Source organism: Aulonocara sp. 'chitande type north' Nkhata Bay, linkage group LG15 (genome assembly GCF_057382095.1).
Source record: "Aulonocara sp. 'chitande type north' Nkhata Bay isolate Kocher_YH1m ecotype deep benthic linkage group LG15, A_spYH_male_GT1.1, whole genome shotgun sequence".
NCBI lineage: Eukaryota > Metazoa > Chordata > Actinopteri > Cichliformes > Cichlidae > Aulonocara > Aulonocara sp. 'chitande type north' Nkhata Bay.
The window spans coordinates 8,824,152-8,847,057 of record NC_141358.1 but is presented as its reverse complement, the minus strand read 5'-3'; the positions used below and the strand labels follow the sequence as shown (position 1 = coordinate 8,847,057).

Sequence of the window (22,906 nt, the reverse complement as noted above, 5' to 3'; positions counted from 1 at the left end):
GCTTCTTAAGCTTGTCCCACTTTTTCTTTTTCCACATACAACATAACCGGCAGCTGTCACAGGACCGGCAGCATTTGCATCTCAGGGCATTCCCATCAAAGTGCACTGCCTTGTCAGATATTAGTTTTCAATGATGTTGCCGTCTGTCATCAACTTTTCAAAGTGGCTCCTGGTAAACACAATCTTAGCCTACTTTGTTGTTCCACATTGCAGCACGGAAAACTTAGTAGTCTCCCATGAGTGTTTTTTCAAGATCGAAACAAGCCGAGGGATAAGGATGTGTGTGCGTGTGCCTGTGTGTCTGCACAAAAGTTATTCCAATCCCATCAGTTTGTTCACTCATTCAGAGGCAAAGCTTTGAGCAGTCTGCCTGTCACATCAGTCATTTTACCTCTAAGTCTTTATATAGCTGACAGTTGCTGCATCTTTCCATCGTTCCTCTCAGACACGAATACTGTAAACATTGTTCATATCCCCTCATACTGTCAACATCTTTCTCTACAGTCTACAATCGCTTCACCATTCATGCTCCTTTCTCATTTCTCCTTGGATTTACACTTGCATCTGTCTTTCTGCCTTCCCCGTTAACCCCCTCCTGACTAACTTTCCTTTTCTTCAGGTTGTTTATTGATTCAGCGAAGGTCTGATGGAGATGTATCCATAGCGATGGTGAATCTGGGGTTTCTGTTCATTAATATTTCATCATATTTTCCAAAAGAAGACCAGTGTGGCTTGTTGAAGCAGAGAGAACAAGGTTGAAGAATTTATTTAATTTTATTTTTTTCTGTGTTGGGATCAAGGGGAGGTAGCGGTCTGTGTAACTTGACAGTGAATCATCGGATGAGGCACATTTAACAGCAAAAAAAGAAAAGAAGCATTTCGACTTTTACCAACAAAGGACTGAGGAACTCTGATCTGGGTTCGTTTTAGCAAAAGAAAGATATAAAAAATAGAGTTACTCACAGAACTTCATTTATACCAACAGAAAAAAAATCTTGTCATCCTTTCTTAAACTTAACAGCTTACCGCTACCATAGCTAGGTAAAACCAGTAAACTGTTAATTATTTATTAAGCTGGCAGATAAGAACTTGAGTTCCCTGAATAATTTTGGGCAGTAGGAATGTGGCATGCCCTATTATCCAAGGGGAGAGAGGCAAATATTAAACCATGTTAACTTGTTATACATTTACCTCAGTAGCAACATTTTGAAGCAGGTGAATGACACTTTCATTACATAAAGACGAAGAATGGCGAAGAGGTAATAAAAACTGGTAAGCACTTATCTGGTAAAGGTCCTTAACGCTGCTACAAAGGTGAACTCTACTCTGAATACAAAAGGGAGGCTCAGCAATGCAACTAGTGTGCCCATCAGCATTTTGCACTACAGAGAGTAGGAGTCAAATGATCCATAATAAAACTGTAGGTGCCGTGGAAAACAGATCTTCATGTAGAGAATTATCTTCTAAAATCATGTCAACATTCACGGAAAACACACTGCACCACAGAAAAAAGAAAATGAGCTGAAATTAATGTTTGGGGAGGATTTGACAGAGACCTTTAGAAATCCTGCAAAATACCACAAAGACTTCCATTGCCTACTTTATGGGAGCACTGTAGCAGTAACTACTCCTACTGCCTGGTGGTGCATTTATTTAATCAGTCTTTTCACATATAACATATAGATTTGAAATGTTTTATTTCCACATACAGGTATTATAGATATTATATAACAACGGTTTTGGTAATGATTTCTTTGGAGATTTCCTTAATTTTCCTGCTTAATACACCTGGAATTCCCATCACTCTTGGATCCACTGTTTATCTCAACAAGTTAGCATTTGATGCAATAATCTGAGTAGCTGTAGAATAAACTTGCCTGTGTACGCTGGCGTGGCTGCCAGGTGTCCTCTAGGGCGTAGCTGATGTAGGGCCCGCTGCAAATAGAACACTCCAGCATGACGGGACTGGCCAAGAGGGGTGAGGCGTGAATCCCCCAGGATGAGCAGCCACACAGGTGGAGGTCGGGCTCTGCTTCCTTCTGCTTGCCTGTACCGTCACCATGATGGCGAGCCAGCATTTTCCACTTCCTAACCTGAAAATTTAGAGAAGTCGTGTTCTTTCATTAGCCAATAAAGTTTCAAACAGAATAATATCCAAGACTAATAGAACTTTATTGATACGCTGGTTATAGCAGTAAAAAACCTGGATAGTTTTACAGTATGACACATTTACCGGTCAAGGCAGTTTAACCAATTTACTAGTTAAATTATGCCTCAAATTATGTGTTTAAAAAAATTGTGAGTGACATTTTTAAATTTGATGGATTAAACTGTACTGGGTTTGATCCATTCATGAATCAAATAACTGAGACTCGGATTTGCTTTGCACTGGATAAACTGAGTGAGTCAGGCTCAGTCTTAGCAGTAATCTTCTCTCTTGTGACAGCTGCACAGTGACACATGCTCCAGAGGACAATTTCTCCACAAACATCCTCTTCTCAATCACTACTTAGTGAGTGGCCAGCAACACTGCCAGAACACATATCAGAAACAGAAATAATTTAAGAGCTCTGTCACACACACATATAAAAGTGAGAGGAGGTCTGGGAGAGAAATATATCACACATGTGACAGTGTAAACTAAAGTCAAGGTGCAAATATTTCTTGAGGAAGCCAAATCACACTGATATATGTGCCAGTGACCTAGAAAAGCTCTTATGTAAGGGAAATGTTGCCCTTGGCATGCAGAGTAGACATGTTCAGTGACTGGAGCCATTTCAAATGAATCTTATCAAGGCCTCTATCGGCGGTCACTGCTCTGCTCACCCAACATTACAGTTGCATAGGAGTGCATGAAGAAATACAGTGTGTGAGTGACGTTGCATGTGAGCATATTTGAGGTGAATTTTGCAACTCGGTGTAAAAAAGTTTCCTGTATGTGGATAGTTCAGGTCTTGATTTTAGCTGTTACCCAATGTTAGAAGGAGAGTTCATAATGAGCTGTTTTCTCTGGTCACATACTGTTCCAATGACATTTAGTCATAGTCACTGTCTTAAAGGAACAATTAAGCATTTTATAAAAATGTGTGTTTGCTTCTGGCTAAGGTTTACATAAGAGTGGATGGATACGATTTCCTTATCTGTTTGTTAATTCAGCTAACGCCAGCAGCCAAACAGTCTAGCTTAGCAAAACGAATTTTTTAAAAAAGGTGTGAAATATGTGAAAACAACTTTTTTCGGTAACAAAAGTTAATAAAATCTATGTATCAGAACGTCAGAAAGAGGAAAAATTATGTTTTTTATATTTGTAGAAAAATGTGAGAGAGTCACGTTAGGTGCTGTTTTGCTGTTCTGAACAGTGGCTAGCAAAACAAACAAAAAAAGACTACAAGGAGTAAGTAGCAAGAAAAACAGTTTCTCTTTAAAAAAAAACCCATCTGTCTCATGCACACCAGGAGGACTAACAGCTTTGTGCTTTACAGTGTGTTGTTAAGCTGTGACACAAATACTTCACTGCCAGTGTCGACTTGTTTCAGGTGACCCAGATAAATGGCTACTGAACTTCACTTCACACTGAACCTCAGTAAAATAGTAAGTATGCACACCCATGAATCAGTGTCTTCTTAAAATGAGGTTAGATTCAGGCAGAGAAATTGTACTGGAAATCTTTTAGAGTGGAGGCAAACTGTATATGATTGAATATCTTAACAAATCAAGCTAATAAGTTAGCATTCCAAGTAATGCCCCATAAATTCATGAATTATTACTGCCAGTCTGTTTATATGCAAATTAAAACCAAAAACCTTCAGGGAAAAATATTTGTGTCTCTGAGGTTGTGTTATTTTTGTATTTTGACATAATCAGGCTAGCATTTTCTGTCTTTGTGTTTTTGCTAGGCTAACTACTGTAGCTAAAGACATGAAGTCAATATCAGTCATCTTATATAGTCAGAGAATGTATATATTTCCCCAAATGTGACTATTCTTAGTGATTTACATAAACAGGAACATAGCTCTGTGGTTTTAATAAACTTAAATGTACCATTGTGAAACCAGTTAGAGACTTGTTGATGTATGAAAGGATGTACACATTTAACTTCATATTAGAAAGGAAATGTGATAGACCTGAGTTGTCAGTGACTGAATGTGTGTTTTTGTGCATTTCATCATATTTAATTATGTGCAGTATTACCCTCGGTATGCAAGTCTAAATCGAACGAGTGCTATTCATTCGATTGGACCGTACATGTTTATCATGCATGCTTTTTTATTGAATGGCCTCTATCTGAGCCTCCTTCTGGGGTTATGAAAATTCATGTCCGCAGGGAGTGCATATCACACGCACACATACAAATATATGTATGCCGTTTCCACATTCCCAGTCCTTTCCCTGCTCCTTTGACCTTGTTTTGTGCTGTGACCAATAAGAAAACAGTGGTTACATTATGTAAGCACTCTCCAACAACATCTGTCCTTTCACCTCATCAACTCAGGAAGTAATATTTTCCATGTTTATACCAGGAGACATCAGCTACATAGCTCTGTGAAAACTCAATCTGAGCAATTTTTAAAGCTTCCTGCTTCCTGTCAGCAAGGAGAAAGATGGCTTTGGCCAGTAATAAATTAATATAAAACTGCCTAAAGGTATGCCCTTAAGCCCCATACAGTAGACTTTGCCATGAAACTGTATGATAAAGCTCCAAGTCAAGAGGCTTTTGCACAGCAGATAACAACAGTGTTTTTTGGTGCTGTCAACAGCCAGCCCACGGCTCAGCTCTCTCTCTTGGTAACCCTTTTGTGGCCTTCTCCTGCTTATCCGTTCATGTCCTTCACCAGCTCCCCTCAGTGTGTAAGTCTAAATCGACCTGGCTTAAATTGAACAGCAACGTGAAGACAAAGAAAAATATGTTTGAAAGACAGAACGATAAACCAAGATGGTCTTACATAAAATATCCAATTATAGGTCCCCCAACCTCCCCAAACCGTTCTTAGATGGCAAACAGGTCTTAAAATTAATGAGAGATGGTAGGAAATCTGATCCAAGTAGTGAACAGGCTATGCCTAAACTATGATTCAGACAGTCCACGTGGAATAAAATCACCAAATGTGTGCAATATATCCAACTGGAAATTGAGCCCCAGAGCCAGAGAAAAAAGGAGAGTTCTGGAGACCTGAAATTAAAAACAAGACAGAGAATAATACCACTGTTAAAGAGAGAAGTGGATAAGGAGTAAATTTGGGATTTCAAGATTTGGATATTGACCCTAAGCTGCTTTTGAGCTTTCATCTGGGCTCATTCTAATTTTCAATGGATTTGCTTGAATGCTTTCATCTTGAAATCTCAAGGACTGCGGTGACAAGGTCTCTGAACCCTGTCTTCTTAGCAATACATTAATATTCATGGTCATTTACTATGCCTCAGCCCATGGCCCCTTTTAAAGATAATATAATGCTATCTTTTCCCATTTTTTGGAAGTTTTTCCCCACATTTCTTTATATATTATATATTGATAACTATACATTTAAAAAAAATCCTCAGCATTTAAATTAAAATTGATTAAAAAAACAAGGTGGCAACATGTCTGGCTGAATTTAAAAATGCTGCTTCATGGTTCATTGTCCCATGTTGGCTTTTCTGCACCTTATACTTCATTCTGTTCAATAGTTTCATACTTTGTTAAGCAACATTAACTTTTATGTGTTATACTTAAAAAAAAAAAAAAAAACAGTGAACCCATGTGAGGACATACAGGTTTTTTTTAAAAAAACACAGTAAAATAACAACTTCCTGCTCAACTTCCTGACTAAGACTTGTTTTTATATTCATCAGGCCCAACTAATCCCAAATAGCTAGGATAAATTAAAAATGTTTCCCAAATGAGAACTCAGGAGGTTATTTATTTAAAGGTAGAATAAAGATCTGTTGAAGCTACTTTGTTGAAGATAGTTGAAGCTACTTTCTCTTGCAGTATAAACTAGGATGTTTTCTCATAGGACAACAAATATCCAGTTGAAATCTATACATTACACACATAGTGTACTACACAGGGTGTACTAACAGATTTAGGCCAAAATTGAGACACAAATTACAGCAAAATGCACACAATGCACAACAGGAGCAGCTTGTATTTGGGTACTAAGGCCACAGTACAACACAAAAATCATTTCCAGCTGAGATGAGCATGTTACTGGGAGAAGCAAATGTTTTGCCTCAGTCTCAGGGAGCTACTGAGCCTCTGTGGCACAGCATTTCTGGCTTTAGCTCTGGGACAGCAAGGGGGAAGATGGGATTAGCGGGGTTCTCAGGGTAGATTAGAACAACAGTAATTCCTAAATTCCCTCACAATGAAACAAGGGATTTTTTTTCCAGTGGGTCAAGAAAAGAGGAAGAGATGTAGTAACGTGAATGGGAATCTCAAGACAGTCATTAGCATTAACATAATTCAAAATACTTGTTTGTGTCAGTTACTCTTATTGTTTAACCCTGTCTTCAATCGTTCTTTGTTCAAAATATCAGGTAAAAACGTCCTCAAACTAACCTGTCACTACATGTCAAGCAGTCATAAAACAGGTATCTCTTCCTGTGTACCTTGAATGCCTTCAATGTCTGTTCAAACTTCAGAGATTATCAGAATACCTCTTAACACCACAAACAATCTGCCTTACTTTCTCTGCCTCACCTGCCTCTAGTTTGTTATTGATAGATCTGGCTGAATCTCCACAAAGCAAAATTCCCACAGCAGATACAGGAAACTGTAGCCAAGGTATGAAGTGCCTCCACTCTGTTTATTTATCTTTTCTTGGGGCTTGGCAAAGAAAAAAGCCCGCCTGTATGATATTGCAGTAACAATGGAAACAAATGCACTGTGCCATTTTAGAGCATATATATGCATTCACTGTGAGCAAAGATGAGAGATCATGTGAGAAAAGCAACTCCAAGTTTGCATGCCAACCACATTCTTCGCCTGCCAGAGCACTTGGCTGTGGAACAAAAGAAAAGGAAAGGATTAGCAGTTTTCCATTGCTAAGTTTATGCTAAACAGTGGTAGCTTAGAACTGCTTTCCGGGGCCCTGGGAGACTTCCTTTATTTATATGTTAATTAAATATTTTTAAATTGGGGGAGATATCATTAGTCATTGGCATGACTGGTAATAATGTAAAAGTATCAAGGTTGTAAATGATATGACGCATCCTTTGATGTAGGTAAACTGATACAGTCAAAAAAAAGTCAACCAGTTGACTTCTTCACGTTTTTCCAGGTGAGCAAGCCAAAGCAGGCAGCAAGCCAAACTGACAGCAACTATCTTCATACTGGTGCTAAGCAGGTGTCATATGTGGTGAGGGCTGCTCAGGTGGTAGAGGAGGGTCAGAAGGTCTGATCCCCGAGGTCCTCTAATCTGCAATTTGAAGTTTCCTTGGGCAAGATACTGAACCCTAAGTTGCGTCTGATGTATCCAAGACACTGTGAGGTTGTGAATGTTAATAAAAAAAAGTTCTGTGAATGTATGGGTGAATGGGGCTTGTTGCAGGAAAGCACTTTGAGTGCTCAATTAAAGTAGAAAAGTGCTATATATAAGTACTAATCTATTTACCTCACCCCATCATCATACCTCACCAAGTGCGGCATTCAACAGACTGGTGTGGTTTTAAATTTTTGCCGTCACACAGATGGCAAAGATTTGTGACCATAGGCTATTCTAAACTATTCAAAAGAGTACCATCAGAAGTTTGGAATGAGAGGTATTTTTCCCCTGGTATTGGTACAGTATGCATGACAAGCCAACAACTTGGAACGGGATTTTGGCTCCCAGTGCTCTCTGTGTAATTCTTTGTATCAAATATAATTGGGCCTTGTGGGTTGTTACTCTTAATTCCTTCTTATTCCCAGTAGTAGCTAAGACCTATATTTCGACAGTAATGCGATTCACGGTAAATGCGACTCAAGCTGGTGAACAGAGGACAAAGTTCAGTAGTTCATTAAGTACACCTAGTTGCAATTAATACAGGGCCAGCAGCCCTGCAATAAATCATGTCATTTTGTTATTTTGTGGAGGGCATTGTTAAAAAAACTGTAAACTTATAAATTTAATTGAAAATGCAGCAGCTTGAGGGTTTCTATCCAGTTTTCACAGGTCACATCCCCCAGCTGGGAGATCAGACTGGAATCCAGAGTGAGTTTGTGTGCCAGTGAAAAGGTCACAAGTAAATCAGTGGAATCTGTCTCACAAGTCATTAACTATCAGCGTCATCAAAAAGTAACAGAGTGTACAGCAAGGGCTCTTCTTAGGTAACACTACGTCAGGAGCCAGAGTCTCAAGTGCAAAGTGCAGCAATAGAACATTTACACTTTAAAAAGAAAATACCACTTATCTGAGAAGTCAGTGTCAACAGCCAATATGTGGGCCTACAACAGGGCCATTTCTACCTCTGAAGTCTGCCAGCATGTGTGATTCAACACCTTACATGCAGCTGTACTCGTGATCACCCCTACAGTCACTTGACAGGATCTTGCAAAGGAATTAACTCTAGCATCATGCTTCCTCCCTGATCTCCTTCTCTGACTCAGATACAATGCATCAGCATTCGTGGAAGAGGACTTTAGCCCGCAGGGCCTTGTCACTTGCTAAAGGAGAACAGAAAAGGTAGATTTATGATAGACCGCCTCCCTCTGTGGAGAACAAAACGTCACGGCCAACTGACCCATGAGACATTTGCTTTAAAATGCAGATGACACCAGTATCATCTGGGCCGGTACAAAGGTACACTATGATCTAGCTGACTCTGACAAAATATTAACAAGAAGAACTTACTAACTGTCAAATGAGGCTTTTTTCTGGGTCCGAGAACATTTCAAAAGAAACCTTTTGAAATGTGCTTTGCTGTGAGTTAATGGATAGTGAATCCTGTCTCACAGGGATGCATCAGCGTAGATAAATATCACTGTTCTTCTTGACTTCCCTCATCTCTCAGGATTTCTTCGGCCGGCCCTCATCCTTTTTGCTTTTTCCTTCCTTCCTTCCTACTTTGGTCTAATGCACTCTCTCTTTTTCTCTTGCATGAATGAGTTTTGGACAGTAAACAGAAAAGGGAATAGACTGGGCCAGGCGATTCTGGGTAAGGTTGGTGTTTAAAACATACTGAGTAGATGGACTTATTAACAATATCACCTGATCAGCTTCCGGAACAGGATGTAAGGAAATTACTAAACACTAATCCCACAGAGCAAATCAGAGCCTCTCTTATGAGAAATGAAGTCATATACAGTGTTAAGCGTTACAAAGTAATGCATTATTGTGCAAAATTAAGTAATCACATTACAGTTACAATTATGTTGTAACTTGTGTTATAATAGTATATTCTTGAGTTATCTGCGCACCAGGTGGATAGAAAGAAAAAAACATCAAACAAACATGCTCTTTTCTCCTTCCTGCGCACTTGCGCTACAGTTAGCTGATTTTAGTTCAGGTGCTGCAGGAATAAAATGGTGAAGTTGGTCCAGCAAGACAACTTTTGAAGACTGTGGACGTTACTTTTATTTTTATTGCACAAAAGGACAGCATGAAGGTAAAGTGGAAACTGCATCCAGGATGGAGCAATTGTATCATACTGCTAACACAAATTTATCTCTTTGCTTACATTTGCACAACCAGCATGCTAATGCTAAGCTAGCCAAGATTGCGTTGTCAGCTTTGTGCTCAAACCTAAAAACTGAAGGAGAGATCTTGTGTGTGTCCTCATTAGGATAGGGAATTGTGTTGGTCTGCGGGACAGTAGCCTATAGGTTTATATAATTACCTGGTAGTCATGAGACAGTGCTTTTCAGGTCATTTTACGGAGTAATGAGAAAGTAACAAGTCTTGTAACAACTTACTAATTAGGTAACATTCAGCATTACTTTTAAGAAAAGTAACAAGTAATGTGTAATACATTACTTTTCGTGATTAATAACAATATATTGCTCTTATATTATACTATTAAACTGTAATTATTTTATGCAGTATAATGTTAGGGGCTTTGCGAGAGGACAAATAAGTAGAAGGAAAGAACGGTTTAGGAAACAACAGGGATGAGATGCACTTCTATAGCAGTGGCTGACAATTAGCTCATGGAGGTCAGTTATGATCCTCAATCCTGCCATCGCTGCAGTTAACATTGCATGTGGGTTTTTTCTGTTAGTCAAAATGTAGTCAAATCTCAATGCACAGACGTAATATACACTTTTTCAAAAAACACAAAAAAGGGACCCCTTAAAACTCCAGTACTTGCTTAAGAATTATTCCGTTTTAAAGACTCCCATATGGAAAAGATATATATAAATCTTATAAAGTTTGTATCTGTCTTGTGTGAAACTTGTATGAAAAGCATACAAGAGTGAAAACAGATATAAGATCCCTTGAAAAATTATATAATGAAACTTGTATGTTTTGGATACTTACTAAAACAATATATAAAAGTAATGAGAAAGTGGCCACTTTCATGAGTAAATCATGTAAGCCTTTGTTACGTCCCTCTGCAGCCCCTAATCATCTCAATGTTTTCAGCTGGTGCTAATTGGCCACACCTAGTCAGGTGTGGATAAAAGCATACCTGAGGCAAGCTTCCCGGGGAGCTTACTAGTCTTTGCCTTGGTGGCACTAGCCACTTTAGCCAACCTGATAGTCCATTTTAAGATAAAACCTCTTTTCACCTACACTCTAGTATTCGTCTCCTTTTTTATGTTGCGGCTTTTGAGCCGGGTCGTAACACCTTATATGATTTACTCATGAAAGTGGCCACTTTCATGAGTTAAATCATATAAGTTTTTACTATTTCTTTTCCATATGGGCTTTTTCAGTGTCAAGGTAATCCAGGAGTCACTCTTCCAAACTGTGAATAAATACAACACAGTACTTCCTTAAAGTTCCCTGATCTAAAACTCACGATTAGCCCTTTAAATGAGATAAGATTAAGTATAAAACTTAAATATTAATGAGTTATATAAGATTGTCCATGTTGTGAAATTGTATTTTTTGTCAAATTCTTAGAAAATAACAGTTTGGACAGTTGTTTTGGGGTTTTTTAAATCTATTTATGTAACGAAATTTCAAAGATTTCTGAGAAAACCTGAATAAAGCACATTAGGCACTCTTGAAATCATAAGCCGAGAGAGAGAAATCACATGTTGGGACAACCAGGAGTCACCAAAGGTTCACGCTGTTTTCATTTTTCATTAAGTCTTCATCAAGAATGGTGCAGGCTCGATTTAAGAGATTAGTGGAAAAGCTGTATTTGCATTTAGCCATGTGTGTGCGGGTGTGTGTGTTCGTGAGTGTATCTGGTCGTCTGCTGTTGTGTATACGGGACAGTGCAGGCCCTCCTTATCAGGAGGATTTATATACTTTTGATTTCTGTTCATGCGTTGGCAGTGGGACACAAACGCTGACCTCATCTTCAATCTCGTAATAAAACTATCCTCTCAGCTCTTCTCATCTCTCTCTCTATCACAGTTTTCCTCTGTTTGTGCCCCTCCCTTTTATTTTTCTCTCCAACAATATTATTATATTTCCACCTTTTTCCACTTCTGTTTTCTTACATTCACTTCCCCCACCTTCCTCTTGCTTCCAGTAAGCCTCATTGCCCCTCAATAAAAACTGCTGTGTCATAAATTTAGCACACTCACACTTTATGACATAATCAGCACCATAAAGCTCGGTCTATATTTAGCATCGCTCACAGGCGCTGTGGCGGTGGGGTGAAGGTGATGTAGCGCACTGTGTCAAGGCCAAGCTGAGCTACCTGCATTTTTAATGGTACTGATGCTTTGTTATTAGAGGAGGTGGGCATTCTGTCAGCGAGGACTCTCTTGGAGAGAGAACAACACTTAAACTTTTGCCTTTTCTAAACTTATCAATTCAGATATTGCACGGTTCATATTTTACTTATTGCTCTGACCTCTTGTGGGTTGGTTAAAACTTTAATTCAAGTTCAGCACAGCTCATCTGGCAACAAACAACTGCAATGATATTTTGCTGCCAAGCGCAGATTAACAGTTTCAAAAGCCTCTTCTCTGAATGAGAAAAGCTGCAGTAAGCCGGGCTAAAGTTGAACATTCATATTTAACAATGCAGAGCACAAAAAGCGAAGAACAAGGAGCAACGTATCAGACCGCGATAAGTGTCCCGAGAGCGTTTCCATCATCTGGTGTCAGCAGTGACAGCAGTCTCTCAGCGTCATCATCCCACTTTTTGAAGTTCCAGTCTGAGAGAGCTGTCTAAATTGTTGTTTGCTTTGACGGGCTGTTGAAATTTCATAGTGAAGATTTTTCTCATTTAAATTTGAGTCAGGCTGAAGTTGGCCTCCTGGAGAACAGAGCAGCGAGCTTGACGTGCGAGGGAAATGTTTCTATCAGTGTTCCATTTGTTGAACAAGCATCACGCTCTGCCAGTGTTTGGCAAGCTACGCCTGATGCCCTGAGTTGTAAAGTATTTGGACAATGTGTGCAAAGATACAGCACAGTATGCCGGGAACAAGACCAAACATGATGTTTGTGTAGTGTTTGGCAATAGTAGAACAAGTCGAATGGTGGAATCCCTCATATTGAGACACATAGTAAGGGCTACTGTTTGCATGCCGTCAATCATTGAACTAAATCTTGGATCAAAACCCATTTTCGACTATGTCTGAAATGTGAACAACTACCACAGCTCAAACACTACACTATAAACAAGCTGTGACTCACCACCGAGCCCCCTCCTCTTTAACCCCAGAGCCACACACAAACACGCACACACCAATTACACCCGCTGAGACACATCAGTACTACTGAAGACACATCTATTGGTTTTGAGGTCAAGAGGTGGAATAGATGGAGAGTCAGCGAAACAAAAAAGCAACACAGGAAAGGGAATAGAGTGCTGGGCAACAATAGCGTGCTGTTTCATATCCAAACACACCTTTAGCATGGTTTCTCAACAAACACAGTTTAGCTCAGTGGGATAGTGATGACTCATTCCCTACTGATGCCCATGGGTCTGGAAAAACACACAAGCAGGGAACCATCTGATGGCTAAAATGATTGATAGGCAGTGGGATAGCTATTGTAATTGTAGTTGCATAACCAAGTACATCTGCAGCAGCATCGACATAAAAGGCCTGCCATGCATGTTTGGGCAAGTCGTGTGTGTTGACAGTTACTTTTCCTCCAGTGCACAGGTGTGAATTTACTTCCTCTTTGGTAAAGATTTTTAACAGAGTATCCGCGTTCTGTGCTAAATGCAGGCCTCCTGCACTAATTTACAGCAACAACAAAGGTGGACTTTGGAAAAACACCCCTTTCTTCAGTTGCCTTATTGTTTATGTTACATAACAGCACTCGTGAAGGAGCTTAAAGGGAAAACATGAGGATCACAACATTATCTAGAGTCTTCTAAAGCCTAATTTGGTTTGTTTGTTTGCCTTCGGTGGGACATCAGTGAAATGAGTCAAGTGATGTTCTGGAGTGTATCGGGGATATGCTTCCTGCTGCAGGCATGAGGAGATTTTAGGTGAAAAGGCACCAGGTGAGTGGGCGGCCTCTCCCTTACCATGAAATAGGTCACATTCTTCTTGTTAACTTCTCGCTTGCTCTTTAAATTAACAATTTGTTCACATGTACGAATAAAGCTTATGTGACAGAGACATTAATCCAATTTAGTTTGTCTACAGATGGTGATGATTTTTCTTGTTTCTTGTAATGGCTGTACCGTTTCACACATATTTGATTTAAATTCAAGATTGAAAATGTTTTTTTCCCTTCTGTAAGCTAAAGACAAATATTGGAATTTTATTAACTTTTAATTTTGTGGGGCAGAAAATCATTCTTGTTGAACTGACACTAGAATTTGGTGCTCAGAAAATTGATTTATGAGATTTTCAAATGTGGAAACATTTTTTTTCTCTTTAGATCTAGAATAAATACATTAAATCCTTTGAACTTCCCCAAATGTCCCCATAATGTGTTGAAAGCGCACACTTAATCTAAAGCTAGTCAAAGTAATGGGTCATAAGTAAACAATGACTTATTTAGTGGCACAAGCCCAAAAAGTTCCACAAAGCTGGTTTTGTTCCTTGACTTTGCGTGGTACGATAATCGATAAAAATCAAAAAGCTGCAGGAATTACAAATTGCAGTTCTTAAATTATGATTCACCTATTGTGTTAAAAAGTAATTGCCCCCTAAGCCTAATAACTGGTTGTGTCACCCTAGCCTGAACAGCCTGCAATCAAGCTTTTGTGATAACTGGGGAATAATCTGTCACATTGCTGTGGGAGAATTTTAGCCCACTCTTGAACATCAACAGCCTGTTTAAGGTCATGTTAAAGTGTCTTGGCTTATATAGTAAACTCCAAAACCTTCATTTTATTTATTTTTTGAGGCATTCAGAGGTGAACTTGTTGGTGTGTTTTGGATCATAACCCTTGAAGCACTTGAGCTTCAATGGCCAGGCATTCTCCTTTAGGATTTTCTGGTAAAGAGCAGAATTCATGGTTCCATCAGTTACAGCAAGTCGTTCAGTTCCTGAAGAAGCAAAGCAGCCCCAGACCATCACACTACCGCCACCGAGTTTCAATGGTGGTATGATGTTCTTTTTATGAAATGCTGTGTTAGTTTTACACCAGACACCAGCTCAAAACTTCCAAAAAGTTCAAGTTTTGTCTGATCAGTTAAAAAGAAAAAATTTTTACAAAGAGAAACTATTTAGGAACCACAGCAATTCAGTGGGAGACCATGGAAAGTTACAGAGTGATGAGCAGCATAGTCCATAAAAGTCACACTGGTGACTCGATAACTAAGCAGTTCCAAACCTCCTCCAGCACTAATTTCATGGCATTGCTTTCCATGGAAGCACAGCCCCTGTTGGGATAATGTGTAGGTGGCACAGTACGTTTGTTCATTGTCCACGTACAGGCAGTCCTTTCATCGGTCAGAAATTTGACTTTTGTGTACTGCATGTGCAAAAGGGTGAGCTCTGTTCATTATTCACACAGTGACATCAACATGGACAAACTTTCCAAATATCACATTGAATAAGCAAATATATGACAGGCCAGAGTGAGACCAAAGATCAAAAGCTAATATTACTTGCACGTTTTAAATGTGCGACCTGTGAAAAACATTGGACCTTTGCTGTAACTTAGTCAAGCTGAAATTTTTTGCTAAAATGTGTCTTTTGCCATATTTTTTTTTTACTTCTTCTAGTTTTAAATTTCTTCTAAGTAGCTTTTATTTACCAAACTAGATTCTTCTGATACAGTTTCTCTGTAGTCAAATTACCAAAGTGAACTAATAGCTAATAGCTTGGAATTCCAAGGTAGAATTCACGATTAGCGACTGTTTGTTTTTCCATTTACCTTGCAGCCCTTGCTTTTTTCATGGCCACTCGTTTTCCCATTTGCAGGACAAGGTGAGCAGGGCTCCTGGTGGTAATACAGGCCACCCTGCAGTCCTGCATAATGACAGCAGCCATACGGTGATGGGAAGTGGGTGTACCACAGGTCTTCAGCCAGCGGACACTTTGGACAGGAGTAAAGGAGGCCTTTCCCCTGAGCTTTCTCCACACTCACTTTCGGGTTCCTCATCCATCTCCGTACCTGCACAGGAAAAAAAGAACAATATTTATTCTAAATAAGAAAAAAAATGCTCTGATCTGACTTATAACATCTCAGTTTCTTCCTCTGTTGTTAAAGGTAACAGCGCAAGATCTCCACAGACGGAAATGTGCATACAGTGCATATACACACACACCTTACCAGCTGCAACTCATCATCAGCTGTTTGTAATCTTATCCATGATTACATGTTGGCTAGAATGAGATACACACAATGCACTTACGAGAGGCACAGATTGTGTCTCCACTCTGCCACACATTAATCAGAGGGGGTGCACTCACACGATGACATATATGTATTACACACACACATGCAAGCACACACAAAGACATCTGATGGCGCAAAGTATGATGTTGAGTCTGTCTTTGATGAAGAATGAAAGAACAGCCTTGTTTGTCTACTCCCGGGTATGTTTTTGGCTTTCATGTCTTTTTTCAACACCAGTGTTGCTTCACCGATACTTCGTAAAAGCTGAGGAGAACATCAGTCTTCAAGTGTGCTTTTGTGATGAAGTACCACAAGTCAAACCTTCATGCATTCACGTCATGAGCACGTGTTCTAATTATTACCCTTATGCTGTCAACAAACGCAGCACAAGTCGGTGCACGCAAGAACAATGCATACTGTACACACCGTGCTCCTTCAGTGACTAAGACCAGAGAAGCACTGTCACTTACAGGAAACACTGGTGTGTTTACGTTTGTGTGTGTGTGAGTGTGTGTGTGTGAGTGTGGAGGAAACAAAAAAAAACCTTGGTGAAAGTGGAGAGGAAACCGATAAACAGACAGAGAAACAGAAGGAGATTGACAGTGAGAGGAACCTTGTGAAATTTCATCCTGCTGCGTGACTCGAAAATTTAGAAAACACACACCACAGGGCTGTAGCCTGTGGCAGCTGAGCAGCACAGAGTCCAAAATGCAGTAACACACACACACACACATACAGCACACACGCTGAGATCGAACGCCTAAGTCGAAGGGCGGCCTCGACAGCCTGTCAAGGCATGTCGGGTCGAAGAGAAAACAGACTTGGAAAAACACTCCAGCAGGTCAACACAAAAACAAGCCAGCTGCTGTAGGGCTGCCACAGAAAACGGATGACGCACACCTAAAATAAGAAAGCAACACAAGCTTCTTCACACATCGCGAGTCATGAACTGGCTGCACGTGATTGGAGTTCCATCTAATTAGATGAGTTTTCCCTTTGTTGTTTTTGAGATCAGGTTCAAAGAGGTAACGGAATGTGACAGATCAAACAGTGTTCTGTCATACCTGTTGTTCACCGCGCCACGCTGACAGTGAAACTAATTATAGGTGCTGAATCCACCGAATTTGGCACAAAAACACAGTCATCCATCGCTCATTGGAACGTGAAAATGTTAGCTTTTGTTTGGATCACTGAAAAGCTCTGCACGACATCATCGCTGTTACGTATTTGCTCCTGTGTAACAAGTTGTAAATGTTCAAATATACAGTGACAGATAAAAGTACAGTTACATGCAGAATGCAGCTGTATTGACTTTACATTTCTATTCCTTGTTCTGCATGACCCAAGGCTCTGTTTGGACTCATGCTTTCCTTATTATGCAATTAGGATTATTCTGAAGCAATTAGAGAAATAAATAAACCCTGAAGGGCAGCAATAACATCAACCGGGATTCGGGAATGTCCTGCAAGGTTCTGTTTTTTTTTTTGTTTTTTTTATCATCGCTTGGATGGAGCAGAAGGGAAGCCAAAATTGAAACCATTTTGGAAAAATTGAAAAGAAAAATGTTAAGTTTACATCGATAGATACTCTGTGGGAAATTCATTGCAGCATAGAGCGCCTGTGGGAGTACATGCGTAGTTGTGTGTGTGTGTGTGTGGGTGTTAACGCAATCTGTCCTTATTCACTAGGCGATTCATCAGTAATCCACACCATACTGTACTCCATCTGAGCCAGCACAGACATTTTGGACCACTCATATTCTGAGTAAAAAAACAACAACCAAAAAACAAAATAAAAACACAGCAGTGACACAATCAGATCAGATATGTATGTAAATCTATCCAGTAACCCAGCGGATAAGAAACTAATATGAATCAAGAGCTTAAGTGATTGTTGCTGATTTGTTGCTATCTGGGAAGATGTTCGCTGCCTAAGGCTGAAATTGTGGCAACATGAAGTAAATAACAGCTGCAATCAGCCCGTAACTTGTCATTTGAATTATTTTACTACATAAAAAAAAAAAAAAAAAGTTCTGTTGTATCCCCAAAGCAGCAATGTGATTATTGACTGAGTGCATTACCTCTCTTCCACAAGCGGGAAGTAATGTTAGTCATATCCTTCCTGTTATGGCCTGCAGGCACCGCGCGCTGTTTTGTGTTTTGATCTCATGTAAATCGACTGCAAATTATTCAGGGAGCATAATTAAATTTGTTTTTAAGATTGACATGTTTTAGTCAGATTACAGCATACAGTGACTTTTCGAAATCTAACAAAGCTGCGGCAGTCATACACGGTCATTTCTCAAGATGCAATAAAGTATGCAAACTGATTTATTAACGTCTGTGACATGCAATTTACTGATAACTGCCCTGATATGTAATGCAGATAAAAAGCACGTTTTATTTTTGTGCTTGATGTCGAAGTGAACCTTCTGTGCTTGTGTTTAGAAAACAGTACAACATTTGTAAATCACCCATAAAACGAATTATGTGTGTTTTTTTTCTGTTTTGCCCCATTTAGTAAATCTTGCCGCTAGTTTCTTAGGGCTACAACTAATGACTGGTTTACTAATAATTAATCAGTTATAAAACTTGAAAAAGTGTGGTACAAACTATTGTTGTAATATATTCGTTATTGTTTTAAGCGAGGTTTAGGCTAGTGCAGATAGGAAGGGCATTCGGTAAAAAACTGGTGCAAAAATGAAATAAGAATGAGCTTTTCATACTGCATACTGGTTGAAGCCTGGGTTGACGATGACTGAAACCAATGCAGTTGACCAGCAGGGGCCCAGTGGATAGTGGGCTACTGCTGAACAAATACAAAAGAGTAGGAGAGGGAGGGAAGGCATGTTTAGAGGCAGTGAGAGAGAAAGAAGGACAGGAGTGTAGAAGCAAGAGTGGGGACTGTGATGGTTTGGACATGTGCAGAGGAGGGATATTGGACAAAAGGATGTTAAATATAGAGCTGCCAGGCAGGAGGATAAGAGGAAGACAAGAGAGAAATTCATGGATGTAGCGAAGGAGGACACGCAGAGATGCTAGGGACGAAGTGATAGAAGGAAGCAGATTATCTGCTGTGGGGATCCCTAAAGAGAGCAGCCGAAAGAAGAAGGAGAACGAGGTGTTGTTCACTTTTGTGTTTAGTTCCCCATTAAATGTAATAACTTAATGAGTACACATTTATTTGTTCAATTATTTATTTAGCTAGAACTTGAGTTTTACAACATATAGCTATGATAGTCTGAAATATGCAATGCAAAGTCTTGCAGATGTTCTGCAGCCCACAGATGTAATTATTCTGCAATTTAACAGTAATATGCAATATGCATAATTCTGATTTATTGACCTCTAGTGAGGGTGACAGTTATAATGTATCCTTGTGAGGTGAACCTTATTAGACAGTGAGACCTAAGTACCGTTTTGAGTTTTGAGTACAGTTTTAAGTGATGCTTTCATAAAAGCCAGGGCACACATTCATTAGACCTACACAAACAAACCATCACAGAAAACATTTAATACGAACCATCAACATTACACACCAGTAATGAGCCTTGTGGCAGCACTGCAGCAGAACCCAGGATATGCTGACTAGATCCTAACCACAGGACCTCTCTTCCACTCAGTGATTTCAACACAACACACACTTGTGGGTCCCGAAGTGCAACAGTGTTTTGGAATACACAAACACGCAAGCAAAAAAAGATAAAAACCTAACACACGCTGTAAACACAGACAAGCAGGGAGTCCAATCTTACGCTTGATTAGAGCAGCTTAGCCTTCACAATGACATCATCTCTGGTTTGCACACACACACACACACACACACACACACACACACACACACACACACACACACACACACACACACACACACACACTCTGGCTCTGTGTCACCACCTCTCACAGCCAATATGCACAAAGATGCACCCCCACCAAAATGTTGCTTGTTATCCAAACTCACCTTTCTCTTGACAAACTGGAAGGCAGAGCACTTCTTAAAGGAGAAGGCAGTTTTCTCTCCCCCACCTCCACCTCCCACGCCACTGCTTCCCCCTCCTCCTCCTCCGCCGCCTCCTCCTCCCCCATTAACCAGCTTCATGGCCGACACCGGCACACCGCTTGCTTCTGTAGATCCCAGGATGACGGGCAGACTGGCAGACAGGGAGAAAGCAAGAGAAAGAGTTCAATACGGGAACGAAAGCAGGAGTGATGCCTCTGCGATGAGAGGAAGATTTGAGATGCAAGAGGAGAGCGAGAGGCAGCAGGAGGATGCAGATGGACCAAAAACTTGAGGGTGAGACACTGTGATATGAATGAGATTACCTCAAAACCAACCTGTCAGAACAGAGATGAAGACGGGCTGAAGAAAGTGAGAAATTCACAGAAAAGAAAGAGATGGAGAGACAAATACACCGGCTCCTGTTGATGTGGGCAGGAAACAGCATTGTTTACAGCACCCCACACTCAGCATCTCAGTGAATGTCAGCTGTGTGTGAAGTTTACACGTGCATCCACGAGTGTATTTACAAGATGGATGTGTTTAAGCACGGTTCTACAAGTCTAGATGAATGCCTAATTTCTCCATCCCTACCTTTATGCCGTTGCGCTGGCTGGTTTCCCCCGATCCTGCTGCAGCCTGTCTTTTTTTATTTGTTGTTGTCCGGAGACTCCTCCGAAGCCCGGTCCCAGATCAGATGCACCACCAACACCAACAACTCCCAGTTACAAGTGTCCCTCTCTAGGCTAAGCTTACATTCCCAAAAATAGGATGCAGAGAACAGAAGCAAGTCTGAGGCGATGGTGTTGTTAAATAAAGAGCATGTCACTGTGTGATTAGTGGGTGAGCGTGTGCGTCCTCACTGGTGCAAAGACTTGAGGTGCACTGTGGGTGGGTGCACAGAGGAAGTCTCGCGAAGTATATGAATGAAAGCATGATGAAGCGTGTGTGTGATGAGTCCAGCTGCAGTCCTCTGGCTCACTCCGGTGCTACTTTATCAATGAAAGGCTCTGCAGCAAGCAGATGCTGCCTCCCCTCCCCTTCTCTTTCTCTTCCCATCTCTCTCTCTCTGTCTCTCTCCCTTCCTCCAAATCCTTCACTGTTTCCTCATCACCACTCTGCCCTCCCCCTTTTTCCCTCCGCTCACTCATTTTTCTGCTGCAGTCAGGGCTGGCTCCTCCCACTCTCTCTCCCTCCTTCACCTCACCTCAGTCCTCCCTTGTTTTCTCCCCTTTTTTCTTAATCTGTATCGCTGAGGACCAAAGAGGACAGTGACATCCATCACAGCAGGCCTGCATGTGAGGGATAATGGTAGTGAACCACTGTTACTGGCTCTTTTTGATCCAGCCGGACATCACGCTCACACTGACACACATCTCATCCCGTCTATGCATATGCCCTTGCCTCTGTACCAATAAGGCAGGAGCAGTTTAATTTCCTGATCTGACACCCGTGTACAATAAAGCTGAATCACTTTCTGGTTACGCTTTCATGGATGTTGTGTCCTGTAAAAAACAAAAAACAAAGCTGTGTTTCTAGTTGCGAGCTGGCTGCTGCCTTTAAAGTAAAACAATAACACGTGAATTATTAACCATTACATACGCTTTATATACGATAGGCTTCATGGCTTTTCGTGTAGCAATTAGAAGCAAATGTTTACTCACTCTGCTGCACTGATGAGAAAATTACTTTCTACTTGACCTTCATCTCGAAATTCATATTGCTCAACGGCATTTCTAGCAGCTAATGTCAACGTGTGACTTGAATTACAAGTAGGAAGAGCTACAAGGCAGTGTTTTTGTTGACCCACCCCACCAACACGATTACCAGGATTATGTTAGGTTAGGGTAAAGATTATAGGAAGTAGCATCCAACACCTGTTGGCTGCCATATCTCCATAGTAGCATCTTAGAAGGTGGTGTTTTATATACACTTATGACAGAAAAGCCAAGCCATGACTACATGAGTGGGTTTTATTTTAGCACGAATGTCATCGTGCTAAAATAAAGACCTGTGCAGTGAGCGTCAAGATGTCATCACATGACATCTTGGCGCTCTTGTTCTTGTACTACTTTTTAAAAGTTTTTATAACTCCAATTTTGTTTCAGAATTTTAAAGCATAATTGGTTGTGTGATATTTTAATTCAATTAAATTTTATTTATAAAGTCCCAAATCACAACCCAACACAACAGTCACCTCTTTAAATTGAAAGGTAAAGACCATACAATAATTGAGAGAAAACTTCAACAATCAGACGACTGCATTTGAGGAAGGCCTTGGTGAGGGAAGGAAAAACTCTCTGATAACAGGAAGAATCAGGCTCAGAGAATGGCAGCCATCTGCTGTGAGCATTTGGAGGAGACAGGACAAAAGACATAAAAATATTACTGTCTAAAATATCAGATGTACACTCACTGCTTTGAACTAATCAGAGACTAACACATATTGTTTTTGATTGTTTGTTTACATAAAAGAGTGCATTTAGAATAAATAGAATAGAATAGAATAGAATAGAATAATCCTTTAATTGTCCCACAAGGGGAAATTTGGTTGTAACAGCAGCCAGAAAGACACATATAGAACAAACAGTACACAGGACACAGAACAGAAACATACACAATTTTTCTGACATATTAAAATTTTTACATTAAGGACAATGGTTACTATAAACAGAGTACTGTACAGTTATTAAATTAAATAAAAATAACTACAGATAAGAGGCAAACCAGGTTGTAGTGCAAATCGGTTGATTAAATTATTGCAGTTACAGCGCAGATTAAACATCTATGTTTGTTGGCAGCAGTTCTGATTGTACAGTCTGACAGCTGCAGGGAGGAAGGATTCTTTTAATTGACAGTATAATTGTCTAGGACACACTGTATATAAGAGATGCACAGAATCACTTCACCCATTAGTTAGCAAAGTACTTTATGTGTTTAAAATACCAGTTGATTGTGAAACACACAAGTTTTACTGATTAACTATTGTGTTTATCGGAGAACAATGGTGCAACTGTGTTGAGTGGCTGTATTGATGAAAAAAAAAAACATTAGAAAGGAAAGATTAAGAACCAATT

The 22,906-nt window shown here is 40.1% G+C and overlaps 1 protein-coding gene across 1 annotated transcript in view; it reads right to left on the bottom strand.

The window, feature by feature from the left end:
- The window catches only part of sgk1 (serum/glucocorticoid regulated kinase 1), a 35,895-nt gene extending 15,019 nt beyond the window's left edge, over window positions 1–20,876 (bottom strand). The window contains exons 1-4 of the mRNA XM_086263842.1: window positions 20,424–20,876; window positions 19,794–19,983; window positions 15,369–15,608; window positions 1,878–2,093 (exon numbers count right to left, since the gene is read on the bottom strand). Of these exons, the coding sequence (XP_086119968.1) occupies window positions 1,878–2,093; window positions 15,369–15,608; window positions 19,794–19,931 (594 nt within the window). The 5' untranslated portion in view covers window positions 19,932–19,983; window positions 20,424–20,876. The remainder of the gene's footprint in view (window positions 1–1,877; window positions 2,094–15,368; window positions 15,609–19,793; window positions 19,984–20,423) is intronic.
- Between the last annotated feature and the right edge of the window lie 2,030 nt (window positions 20,877–22,906).